General features: G+C 36.3%; 1 protein-coding gene across 2 annotated transcripts in view; it reads right to left on the bottom strand.

The window, feature by feature from the left end:
* EDEM3 (ER degradation enhancing alpha-mannosidase like protein 3) overlaps positions 1 to 14,472 on the bottom strand; it is a 72,704-nt gene that overhangs the window by 42,556 nt on the left and 15,676 nt on the right. For both annotated transcript variants that reach the window (XM_043923281.1, XM_043923280.1), the window contains exons 3-4: positions 4,649 to 4,749; positions 4,068 to 4,107 (exon numbers count right to left, since the gene is read on the bottom strand). In XM_043923281.1, the coding sequence (XP_043779216.1) occupies positions 4,068 to 4,107; positions 4,649 to 4,749 (141 nt within the window). The remainder of the gene's footprint in view (positions 1 to 4,067; positions 4,108 to 4,648; positions 4,750 to 14,472) is intronic.

The raw sequence follows: 14,472 nt of genomic DNA on the forward strand, positions 1-14,472 counted from the left end.
TGATACTATCTAAAACTGAAAAATATTAAATGCCTATTTATATTCCAAGGAATCTTTATATACTTTTTTTTAGGCACACTGAAAAATCATTAGGACTTTAAAACAATCATCATCAGAACTGTTAGCTGGTGTGTATAACCCATGACCTAGAGCTCCAAGAGGTGAACTCTACTGGGATTTGGTTCCCAAGTCAAACAAAACAAAAGCCACCCTATTCGTCAAGTATCATTTTAAAACTTGCTTAGTCTCCAAAGAAAGCACATCCTCCAGGGAATGATCAACTGATCCTAAACCATACAACGCTTGCCATCTTCACCCCATGGACATCATGGCCCCTAACTGAGGAGGCAGTCCAATGTTGGGCTAAAGAACAAGCTCTGATTTGAATTCTGGTTCCTTAGTCTCATCTCTGAGCCTGTTGTCTCATCCACAAAAAGAGGAGATACCTATGCTCAGAGGTTTGTTTCCCTAAATGAGGTAATGCATGCAAACTACTTTTAGTAGAGCACCCGAAGCACCTGGCTTAGTAAGTGCTCGACACCATTACCATCTATTATGACCGTTACTACCACGCGGGTCTACAATCCTGACAAGCTAAGAACTCGGCATGCCTGCAATGAGCTCCAGAAGAGGGTCACTGTCATTACACAGGCTGTGTCCATTTTTCAGTCTAAATCAAGGTTGCACAAGTAGACGTTATTTAGATCTCAGGTCCAATAAAAGTAAGTCTTCCTTTACCTGGCTGTTTGATCTTTTTGTTTGATAATATTTTATAGTGCTTTCTCATTAGATCTGATACTTCACTAAAAATTCTAATTTGGGGACTTCCCTGGTGGTCCAGAGGTTAAGAATCTGCCTGTGAATGTAGGGTTGCTCCTTGGTCTGGGAAGATCCCACATGGCAAGGAACAACTAAATCGATGCACCCCCAACTACTAAGCCAGTGCTCTAGTGTCCAGGAGCCGCAACTAATGAGCTGTTTTCCCCCTAACTACTGAAGCCCAAGAGCTTAAAAGTCTGCACTCTGCAATAAGAGAAGGCACGGCAATGAGAAGTCTGTGCCCCATAACAAAGAGTAGCCCTGACTCGCCGCAACTAAAGTAGAGAAAACTCATGCACAGCAATGAAGACCTAGCACAGCCAAAAGGGAATAAAAATTTTAAAAATTCTAATTTAGGCATAAAACATAAGAGTCTGACTAAAATTTAAGTAAAATTTAGGGTAAGCCTTGAGTATAGTTAATATAAAACCTGATTTTAAATTGAGCGCTTTTCTTTCTCAGTCTCAAAGTCCATGTAAATTCTGAAGCCACAAATGCGAATGTACAAAGACCTGTATCACTTCTGGGAGACACAACTGTTCTACTCACTCCACACACACACACACATCTTTTTAATATAATTATTCTTTCAAAGTCTATCTCCTGAGAATTGCTCCCAAGAATAGTACCTACGCTATCTGTTTCAAAGAAGAATAAAAATGAGAAGAGTTTTGTCCATAATTAGCTAAAAATTCATTCTAACAGCTCCATTAGTTGACGGGTTTCTTAAGCTCCTAACTGATAACAAAGAACAAATTCAGGTCTCTTCCTTTCCCCCCTTTAATTTGTTCAGTATCTTTCTCACTGTAGATTTCATGGTAACGTTGACTTTAGTGTAAATTTAAAGTTTTAGTGTTTGATTTCATTACAATCAATAGAAACTAGACGTCTAGAATTATGAACAAGAGTTTAAATTGAAAGATCAAACTCTGACAACAGAAGTTCTACTTAAGACCAAAATAAAAACAATAAGGTTGCATCCTGTCCCAAGTGATATGTCCTCTAATATTTTCAAATAAAGAAACCACAAATCAAAAAATGATCACAGAGTAAATTAGAAATATTAAATACTTGTATTGATAAAATGTACAACCTTCCTTCTAAATGTAGGAAAAAGTTTCAAACTAATTTCTTTTAATTCTTCTGTTTAAATAGATATTAATAGGTACCTTAGATATCCAATCTAGGCCCTTCTGAAGTGAAAACAGGGATCCAGAGAAGCTAAATAATTTGGCCAACATCACATAATATTATACGATCACTTCCTGGTACTCCCTGCCACAAGGAGCAAGAACTCAGGTTACACCAGTACTCTTAAGTGTGGTCTGCTGACCAACAGCACCACCAAGCGGCAGTTTGCTAGAAAAACACCGCTTTGGGCCTGCCTTCAGTCTACTCCATCACAATCTGCATTTTATTTTAGCGAGATCCCCAGGTGATATGTAGCAAACAAGTCTAAAAAGCACTGCATCATTACACGTGGTTCTCAAACTTTAGCATATATTAGAATCATCTGGAAGCTTGTTAAAAAAAAAAAAACACTCCTGGGCATTATTCCCAGACTTTCTGATTCAACAGGCCTGGGATGAGGCGCTACAATCTGCATCTCTAACGAGTTGCCAGGTGATGCTGATGCTGGTGGTGCTGGAATCATACTTTGAGAACCAATGCCAAAGTGGTTTAATTTCAAAGCGGAATAGAACCTATTCATAATAATGGCTGCTCAATTAGAGACCAGTAGATTTCTAAATATAGGGAAGTTATGCTGCCTAGAAATACATTTTCTCCTTCATTTCTGATAAAAAAAATTTTAAACACATAAAATATCTGAGGTCGAGGTTCATAAAAATCACACAGAGATGATGGAGAGCTTCCACTATATAAGGATAAAGCCAAGATGACAGAATGAGAAACAAATGTACATCCACCTATGGTCTTTCCTAATACACAGCTTCTGCCCCTCACTCACTCCCCTGTATCAAGACAGACATGAGGTGTATCATCCAGCTATACTTATAAATAAATAACACCACTTAGCTTCTTCCAGGGTGGCAATTTGTGTCTCCTGGGATACCTATTTATCTTTTTCTCTTCTCCTATCACAGCAGAATACATAGGACTACGAAACCAAAAATAAGGTAGACAATAGTCTCTCTTACAGTCATTATAATATGGTTGACACATTCCTTTTATTTCTGAAAAATGAAATCACAACTTTCAAGACTCTGATACAGCTAAAAAGGTCTAAACAATCATGGACTTCTCAACAAAAAATATCTCAACTATGGCTAAATTTTATAAACAAAGAGAAGCTTTAGAGAAATACATAATAATGCCAGGTCCCACTTCAGGAAAATTAAATCAGAATAACTTGGGAGAGAAGGATATTTTTTTAAACTTCGTAAGTAATATTCCTAAGGTTCTGATATAGTTGAGAGTCTCTGATTAAAAAAGAAAAGAAAAAGAGAAAAGAATCACCCAGTGAAATAAAAATGTAGAAACAGTATTGGGAAGAAAAGCCAGGCTCTAAAAAGTTTCTGCCACCACAAAGATTTTTTGTTGTGTTTTTTAAAATATTAATCAATACTTTAGACATTAACTCATCTTTGAGAATTATGCCTTAAGGAAAATTCTGAAACAAGCCTATTTTTAAACCATAAATGATCTGAGAGTAAAAAACTAGAAAGATACTACATTCAGAAATCATGACAGCTGGAAGTGAGCCATTCCCCTCTGCCATCACAAACCACACCCAACGAGAATTAATTTAAATAACTTTGCCTCCCATCAGGTTTAAAAGGAGTGCAAGTAGTGATCACTTGGTATTAAAAATCACTTTTGAGAAAGAAGTAAATTTTTAATGGACCTAATATATAAAAATTTTAATTTACAATTTCAGTATCATTGCAGCATGTCTCTGGAACAAGAATATCAAGAGCATTTTTTAGAATTACTTTCTTCCAATAGCTTCAACCTACTTGTCCAAAAGGAAACTTTTCTGATTAAGGGGCCATCATGTAAGCTAACATACCTATAAATTTTAAGTATCTCCATGATTCTACATAATTTCACTTGACATTCACATGACATTATCAACAGTATGAAAGATTTATTTTGAAGCAAAGAATCAAATTATCTTAAATTCTGAAAGCTTCTATTTCAGACTTACTGTACTACAATTATATTCCTAGTACTTAAGCACACATATTATGAAACTTATAAAATAATTTAAGAAGAATCAAACCTACCACAAGAGTGTCCAAAGAATCAATCAGTGTCAGGGAAAATCTATGAAACAAGAATAGTGAGATACAAAACATTAGAATTCTGAATATTTGTATCCATGAACATATAAGACATTATCTGCACCCTACTGACTGACTGGCAGTTTCCATTGTTCCATTAACTAGCACTTTCATGCATCTACAGCACCATGTAACCTACAAAACACTAAAAGAACCTGAAAAGCCTTAACACCGCATTCACATTAGGCATAACTACAAATCTTTCCAAGTGAACAGAAATATTCATTAGCTCTTTTAAAAGCAAATAAAAAATATCAACGCATCAACACCTTTTAAGTGTCAATGACTATATACATTCTAAAAGTCACATTCATCTTAACGACTCAACTTTTCACTGATCTAAGAGGTAAACTGATTAATATTGTACAAAAGATAACAGAAAGGAATAAAGGAATTTAATGTAATACTTAAAGCAGTCTTTGAAATTTAACCAATTCCCAGATACACAATTACACACTGCCTCTAAGATGCCTTAAGACTTGAGAACTTTGAGATGCCATGTTATACCCTTTGTTAATACTCACTTTCCCAAGGCATCATCAACATCACCCCGACTTGGCTCCTGGCCTCTAACCCGACCTCTGCAGGTCAAAGGCATGAGTTCATCCGCTGGGTAAGCATGTTCCTGCAAGGAAAGTCTTAGTGAGTCACTAAGGAAAGTAAGAGGAAAGTGCACATCTTTTAGAGAACATAACTTTTCAGTTTAACAAAAATTAATCAAAAGTTTTACTATTCTTACAGTCCATGAAACCTTAAAAGAAAACTTTTTAGCTACAAATATGTACTTGTAAAATACAAGACAATATTTCCTTAAAACTCTAATAACAATCCGTTTCCCCTCCACCCAATTTCACTTCCCAGAGAGATAACCGCTGTTAGAACTGGCATTTATCATTCCAGACCTATCCACACACATAGAAATACATGCACATACATCATTTAAACATTTCATTTACAAATAGGTACTCATACCATGTGCACACACTGTCCTAAAATGTGTTCACTTAAATCACTCTGGGGTTTTTCATGCTGCAATTCTACAGAATTGCATAGTGATAGTTTTATAACTGCATAGTGATAGTTTAATATTAACTAATATTATTGAGTACTTACGTTCTAAGCACTGTTCTATATATTTTAGTTTATTTAATTTATCACATTAAACAAATTCCATTATTTCTGTTTTATAGATGAGAAAACTGAGGGCCGGAGAAATTAAGTAAGCCTATGTCATGCAACCAGTAAATGATGGATCCAAAATGCAAACGTGGCAACCTGATTCCAGAGCCCACACACTGCATAGGACCTGCTCCTTACGGTATTCCAAAGTATGGGTACTGATGGACATGTAGGTTGAACTCAATTTTTTACTGTATAAACAATGCTTCAATAAACAGCTATATGTCCATATCTCTTGTACATATGCTTGTATTCTATGGATTAAATCTCTAAAACCAGACCCAGTGGGTCAAAGATATGGATATTTCATTTTTTCTGTGCTGTGTTTATCCAACTTATCAGTCATATCCAACTCTTTTCGACCCCATGGACTGTAGCCCACCAGGCTCCTCTGTCCATGGGGATTCTCCAGGCAAGAATACTGGAGTGCGTTGCCATGCCCTCCTCCACGGGCTCTTCCCAACCCAGGGACTGAACCCAGGGCACCCGCACTGCAGGCAGATTCTTTACCGTCTGAGCCACCAGGGAAGCCAAAGAACAATAGAGTGGGTAGCCTCTCCCTCTTCTGGGGGATCTTCCCAACCCAGGAAATCGTGCCGGGGTCTCCTGCATTGCAGGCAGATTCTTTATCAGCTGAGGTACCAGGGAAGCCCCTTCATATATGCTAGCTACTATATCAAACTGAAGACAAAGATATACAATCTTAACAACACTCTCAGGCAATGGTCAACAGTTCACATTTTGCCAATGTCCTGGATAAAAAATGGTATCTCAAGTTTCATTACAAATGAGGATAAATATCTTTTTGCATTCAGTTCAGTCGCTCAGTCGTGTCCGACTCTCTGTGACCCCATGAATCTCAGCACGCCAGGCCTCCCTGTGTATCACAAACTCCCGGAGATTACTCAAACTCATGCCCATCGAGTTGGTGATGCCATCCAGCCATCTCATCCTCTGTCGTCCCCTTCTCCTCCTGCCCCCAATCCCTCCCAGTATCAGGGTCTTTTCCAATGAGTCAACTCTTCGCATGAGGTGGCCAAAGTATTGGAGTTTCAGCTTCAGCATCAGTCCTTCCAATGAACACCCAGGACTGATCTCCTTTAGGACGGATTGGTTGGATCTCCTTGCAGTCTAAGGGACTCTCAAGAGTCTTCTCCAACACCACAGTTCAAAAGCATCAATTCTTCAGCACTCAGCTTTCTTCACAGTCCAACTCTCATATCCATACATAACCACTGGAAAAACCATAGCCTTGATGAGACGGACCTTTGTTGGCAAAGTAATGCCTCTGCTTTTTAATATGCTGTCTAGGTTGATCATAACTTTCCTTCCAAGGAGTAAGTGTCTTTTAATTTCATGGCTGCAGTCACCATCTGCAGTGATTTTGGAGCCCCAAAAAATAAGGTCTGACACTGTTGCCCCATCTATTTCCCATGAAGTGATGGGACCAGATGCCACGATCTTAGTTTTCTGAATGTTGAGTTTTAAGCCAACTTTGTCACTCTCCTCTTTCACCTTCATCAAGAGGCTCTTTAGTTCCTCTTCACTTTCTGCCATAAGAGTGGTATCATCTGCATATCTGAGGTTATTAATATTTTTCCCAGCAATCTTGATTCCAGCTCGTGCTTCATCCAGCCCAGCGTTTCTCACGATGTGCGTATAAGTAAAGTAAGCAGGGTGACAATATACAGCCCTGACATACTCCTTTTCCTATTTGGAACCAGTCTGTTGTTCCACGTCCAGTTCTAACTGTTGCTTCCTGACCTGCATATAGGTTTCTCAAGAGGCAGGTCAGGTGGTCTGGTATTCCCATCTCTTTCAGAATTTTCCACAGTTTATTGTGACCCACACAGTCAAAGGCTTTGAATAGTCAATAAAGCAGAAGTAGATGTTTTTCTGGAACTCTCTTGCTTTTTCGATGATCCAGCAGATGTTGGCAATTTGATCTCTGGTTCTTCTGCCTTTTCTAAAACCAGCTTCAACATCTGGAAGTTCACGGTTCTCGTATTGCTGAAGCCTGGCTTGGAGAATTTTGAGCATTACTTTACTAGCATGTGAGATGAGTGCAATTGTGCAGTAGTTTGAGCATTCTTTGGCATTGCTTTTCTTTGGGATTGGAATGAAAACACCTTTTCCAGTCCTGTGGCCACTGCTGAGTTTTCCAAATTTGCTGGCATATTGAGTGCCGCACATTCACAGCATCATCTTATAGGATTTGAAATAGTTCCACTGGAATTCCATCACCTCCACTAGCTGTGTTTGTAGTGATGCTTCCTAAGGCCCACTTGACTTCACATTCCAGGATGTCTGGCTCTAGGTGAGTGATCACACTACTGTGATTATCTGGGTCGTGAAGATCTTTTTTGTACGGTTCTTCTGTGTATTCTTGCCACCTCTTCTTAATATCTTCTGCTTCTGTTAGGTCCATACCATTTCTGTCCTTTATCGAACCCACCTTTGCATGAAATGTTCCCTTGGTATCTCTAATTTTCTTGAAGAGATCTCTAGTCTTTCTCATTCTTGCATTTCCCATTCTTTCCCATTTTTGCATTAGCCACTGCTATTTCTTTTTAGAAATGTCTATTTATACCCTTTGTTTATTTTCCACTGGTTGTCTGACTCCTTATACATTGTTATGTAAACATTTTTTCTCCTATCTTTCCTTTGGCTTTCAACTTTGTTTACAGTACCTTTTACTTTAATCTTTAAATACGTAGTTAAATCTATTAGTCTCTTCATGGTTTCTAAATTTGGGGCATGGTTAACAAGGCTATCTTGGGTCTCTGAAAACTGCACTCTTATAATTTTATTTTTTATACGTCTAGATATTTACTCCATCTGGAATCTAATTTTGCTTATGATGTGAAGTAGGAATGTACTTGTATTTTCTCCCCCAAGTAGCCAATTTCCTAAATACCACTTTTTAAACAATTCATCCTTTCCCTAACTGCTTGAAATATAGCTTATAAAGTGTCTACATGAACACACGTTTGTATAGCCTCTACTTTGTTCTACAGACCTAGTTCCTACCCCTATTGCCCTACAGACCTATTTGTTTTACAAACCTACTTCCTGCTTCAAAATCATTGTGTTAATCAGTCTTTGCAACACGCCTTGCTACTTGGTTAAGCAATTCACTCCCCCCATTATTTTGTTCTAAATTTTCTTAATAAGTTTTTCAAGTTTACTCTTCTGGATAACTTTAAAATTTCCTTAAAATTCCATTGAAATTTTAATTGAAAGAGTCTATATTGGGGAGAATTTATATTTTTTGACCAACTGAATCTTCTCATCTAGGACTACTTTATCAATATACTAGCTCAAATCTTCTTTTATGAATTCAGTTTCCACCACAGGTCTCATATATTTCTTAATATTAATAGGTACTTTTTACTGAAATAGGTTGATGTACAAATTATGTTAGTTTCGGGTGTACAACACAATGACTCAACTAATAGGCATTTTATAGCTTGGCATATTTATAGCTTGAGTAGATTGTTTTTTTGATAAACAACCATGACAGCCTATGTCTAGTCTAAATGATAATGAAGCACACGCAAGAATCCTCCCTCTTGTCTACTACACAGTGAAATGTATAATTTTTTTAAATTATTTTTAATACATAGCTAAGCTTGAAAATAAGAAATTTTCCAGTACCAAAACTGAATAGTGGAGTGAGAAGATGAAGCTGCACTGACCATAACATGGGCATTAGGAATAAAGACAGGCTTTAAAGGGAAAAATGTTAACACCCAAAGTATCAGGAGATGTTGTTGGCCCTCCATGCATGGTCATAGCCAATGAAGTAGGTTCTTTAAGTTGAATAGCTGCGTTAATGAAATTGGACTAGAACATCTCCAATTACTTGGCTGTACATCTTAGAAAAGGAGAGAAACAAGAAAAGCCTGCTAAACTTTATATTCTCTTTAACCAGGGGACTGTCCCTAAAAGAGTCCCCCCAAATTAATAAAATGTGACTATAAGAAACATTTAGAAGCCAGAATCACTGTATTACATATTTCAATATTAGATAATACTTACTGACTACCTGACAAGGATAGCAGGATTAATATACTCACCCTTTCCCCTAATTCAACGTGGGATTTTTATCAATTATATTATTATAAACAGTTTTCACTTTGCATGTTTTCACTATACACACACAAATTGAGATTCATAATTTAAACTTTCAGCAACATGGTTCAAATCCCAAGTACCACTGTATTTTTAAATAATCGCATAGAATGCAAACTGAAGTGCCCAGTTCTTCCATCCACAAATCACTACGTAAATACCAGATGCTTTCTGTGATCAGCGATCAATCACATCACTTCTTTCAAAGTGGAACTAGTGACTGATCACTGTGTATTTGTTAGTTCAGACAGCAAGCATGAATTGTCACCTAGTGATAATCCTACATGACAGTTTGACAGTTTATAAAAATAATCAAAAGAGGAAATTAACCAATGAGGATGAAAGCTCACAAAGAAATGAAAAGTGGAAACACTGAAAGTGAAATTCACACTGAACATAAAAGATATAACAGAAGAAACAGCTGACCATGGAATGCTGATACTGCTGTCACTGAAGCATTATCTAGATATGCAGTCAGAGGAATTCAGTAAAGACCAAATTATCCACGTAGATGAAAAAAGTGGTTGTGGCATAATAATGCCTGCAGAAATTTCATGACACAGAGGGAAACGGATAAAATTTTTGAAGTGGGTCCAAACTTTAAATTTCTGTATCTACCACACCAGGTATAGCACAGATTTATGTCGTATCTTAAGTCATACAACAAGAAGAAGGCAAGCAAGGCTAGTCCTATTCTAACTTCCCTTAGTGAGGTTTTTACAAAGAAATAATACTTCAATTCCAAAATCTCTAGTATTTTGAATAACAGTACACTAAATATTAGTTTTAGCTATTTCAAAAATTTCTCTGTACATTTATAACTATCAGAAAGTTTTAAATGCTTTGACAAAGACTTTTTTAAAGGTTCATAACATTTATAGTCTGGTCTGGAATCATAATTTCCCCAGTTGCTAGTGTTAGAATTCTACTTAACTGGAGTCAATGCACACCACTTTTCTTTGGCGTCTCCATTCCTGAGTTTTATCCCTGGAGTGCCTGGACTTTGTCCTCAGGTAAGTTATTTTTGTTTACTTTAAAATAGCGTCATCAGTACTGTTATTTCTGGCTTAAGCTGGCTCTTGCCTTACACTTGAAGAACAATCTGAATGATTATAAAATGCCTGAAACATATTTTCTCTCCTTTAGAAGTTTGAAAATACTATTCCACTCTTCTTGCATTCATGAAATATCACCATGGCAAAGTTTCTAAGACTACTCTGATCCTTTGTACCTTGAATATGACTTGTTCCTCGTATACCTGTATGCCCATATGATTCTTCATTCTAAAAATTCAGCAAAAATATTCCTGACTCCCAATGTCCAACGCTATCCTCCTGCCTCTCACTTAACTCAATTATCTAGATTCCAAACTCATTACCGTGTCTGCAGCAAAAAAAAAAAGAGGTCAGGAACACTACACAGATGGTCACACAAAAGCAAAGACCAAAACAAAAAAATTAGACTAAATACAAAAAGACTTGCAGCCTGCAATCCTTCAGGTTATTTTAAAAACTTCGGTGTTCTACAATGATTCATTTCCTGAGGAAAGGATTCCAGGTAACAAATGCTTTGATATAATTAGAATCCACATGCAGCTACCAAATTCTAAATTCAATATTTTATAATTTTAATATTATATATATATTTTAGTAAAATTCCTAATTACTTTTGCATGTGGCTTTGAGATGTCAAGTTTCTCTAACTACTTTTTCAGTTAATTTCAACAGAACCATGATTTACAAGAATGCACAATATTTTTAATGCTTTATAGTTTTATATTTAACACGTATAAAAAACACTTAGAAGTAACTCAAGTAACATTTTTTAAAACTTGCTTATGTATTTTGAAAGATACTATATAAGAGATCATTCAAATGTTAACTTGATTGTAAAGAGCTCTTCGTAAATGGCTGCTTAGAAAGCTTAATAATACTATTTTTAGGGTTTTGCAAAACACCTACACAATCACCTTTATCTGAAATTAAATATGAAACTCAAACCCTAAGCTTATCCAGGTAAGAAAAATATTATTAGCAACTGAAAACCAGAATAATCAAATAAGAGAGCTTTGAACCAGGTGTAAAACTACTTTATGTCCCCCTGTTTCAACATTAAGGACAGAAACAAAACCACAACCTTTTCTTTCGGTTAACCACAACGCAAACTACAGTTGGTTTGCATAATTTCAGAGCAGCGCGCGTGCGCGCTCAGACACCCAGTCATGTCGGGCTCTTTGCCACCCTGCCGGGCTCCTCTGTCCACAGGATTCTCCAGGCAAGAACACTGGAGTGGGCTGCTATGCCTTCCGCCAGGGGATCTTCCCAACCCAGGGATCAAACCCAGGTCTCCCCAATTGCAGGCGGATTCTTTACCACCTGAGCCACCAGGGAATCATAAAGCAAACTACCGTTGATTTGCATAATTTCACAGCAATGCACACATGGCAAATAAACAGCATACATGGCATTACACGTCAAACATTCTGGCTAACTGAGGTTACAGTAATTCTTTCTCTTCAATGTATTGCCAGAACAAAGGATAAGAATTTTCATACTTTCAAAAACAGCCAGAAAAAAGAAAACTTTAAAAATTATCACTAAAAATAAAACTCAGGCGATAAAAGTCCTATATCAATTAAGTATTGATAGAACATGTGCTTAGCTAAAAGCAAGAGCAAAAACATAAAACAAAACACTGTAGACTCTCCACATCAAATTCTAAATTTACTAGCATTTTGATACAACAGCTTCAAAACACCCCAATCAGGGACTTCCTTTGTGGCTCAGCGGTAAAGAATCCACCTGTCAACGCAGGAGGCATGTGTTCAATCCCTGATCTGGGAAAGATCCCACATCCCACAGAGCAATTCAGCCTGTAGGCCACCACTATCGAGCTAGAGCCCGGAAATGGCAACTACTGAAGCCTACTCTGAAACAAGAGAAGCCACCAGAATGAGAAGCCCTCAGACTGAAATGAAGACTAGCCCCACTCATTGCAACCAGAGACAGCTTGCGCAGCAACAAAGACCCCACAGAGCCATAAATAAATACACAATTTAAAAAAAAACCCTCAAATCAAAGCAGCATCCAAAACTGACTTTTCCGTAAAGCCAATTCCAAAAACTAGCCAAAGGGAAGAGACTTTATTCTACTAAAACCAACAATAAGACAGAAGTACTGTTTACTTATAATAGTGAGCTACTGAAGACACCAAATCTATTTAATTCCCCCTAAAATTATATACATTTTAAATGTTTTATTACAGATCCTTAAACACCTCACCTCCCTTCTTGAAGCAGGTAAGATATTCCTTCCTAAAACAAAAACTAAATGATATCTAATAAACTATTATATACAGATAGCACATGCTAGTTACTGACTGAACTTACATAATTTTTCAGTTCTCTTTTCACCCCAAATCAAATATTCCTTTTCCCTTTTGTTCACTACTTATATTAAGCCATGTTTCAGATGTTTAGGATTCCATTTATCTAAACTATTAAATTATTAATACTTCTACCCTTAACATATAGTCCTTTGACTACTTTATTTTATGAAATGTTTCTCAGCACTGAGGAGAAAAAAGTAACAAAACTGCAGTTATCTGATAAGATTTTAAATTAAGCACAGAGCAGAATGCTGGCAAGCTTTAGAAGTCTGTACTCAAGAACAAAAGTTTCCAAATTCTTCAATGTTAATCAATTTGGTTTGATCAATGATAAAATGAACTTATGAAATAATATTACATGGAATAAATGATAATAAATAATAATGTTGTAATAAAATAAAGTCCTGCTACCAACAGATATTTTTAGCAGGATTATTATCAATAATGCAGAAAAAGTATTTGACAGAATTTAATAAATACCCTGTGATGATGAAAATTCTCAGCAAGCTAAAAATAGAAAGGAACTGAATATAGAGCATCTATTAAAAACCCACAGCTAATATCATACTTAACAGGGAAAGGCTAACTGCTTTTGTCACAAGATTAGGAGTGAGACAAGGATCTCACACTTCTTTTCAACATCATACAAGAAGTCCTAGCTACTGCTCTCAGAAAAAATAAAAGGTACATAGTTTGGAGGAAGAAGGAAAAAATCTTTTTTTGCAGATCACATGACCGACCATGTAGGAAACCTTACGGAATTTACCAAAAAAGCTACTAGAAATCACATGTGAATTTAGCAAGAATCTCAAGTTATCAGAAAAAGCTGTATTTCTGTATGACATCAATGGACAACTGGGAATTAAAATTTGAAAGACTATAATTTACAAGAGCATTAAAAACAAGAAATACTTATGAGTAAATTTAACAAGAAATGTGCAAGACTTGTACACTGCAAAGTCACTGCTAACATTAAGAACTAAATAAATGTACAGAGACACAATCTTGATGGATTAAAAGACTTGATACTATTAAGAAGTCAAACTCTCCAAACTGATGTATAGATTTCAACATAATCCCAATCAGTATCTCCATAGGCTATTTTTTTTTTTAGAAATTGACAACATGATTTTGAAATTCACATGGAAATGCAAAATATCTAAAATATTCAAAACAATTTTGAAAAAGAACAAAGCTGAAAGACTTATACTGCCTGATTTCGGGACTTAATATCACTTAATTCAAGACTGATATGGATGGACTAATAGATATTTAGATCAGTGGGAAAAAAGATACAGAGTCTAGAAATGGACCCAAGCATATACAGTTAACTGATTTTACAAAAGTGCTAAAGTAATTCCATGGGACAAGGATACTCCTTTCAACAAACCATGCTAGAATAATTGGATATCCACAAAGAAAAAAATATAAACAAAGCTTACCTCATACCATATATACAAACATTAACTCAGAATGAGTAATAATAGGTCTCACTGAAAAAGCTAAAATCATTAAAACACCTAGAAGGAAACAGGAAAATCTTTGTGACTCTGGGCTAGGCAAATATTTTTTTAGGTAGGGTATAAAAGACATAAGTCATAAAAGAAAAAAGAATAAATTAGACTTGGTCACAAGTTAAAACATTTAT

The sequence above is a fragment of the Cervus elaphus genome, chromosome 14, assembly GCF_910594005.1.
Source record: "Cervus elaphus chromosome 14, mCerEla1.1, whole genome shotgun sequence".
NCBI lineage: Eukaryota > Metazoa > Chordata > Mammalia > Artiodactyla > Cervidae > Cervus > Cervus elaphus.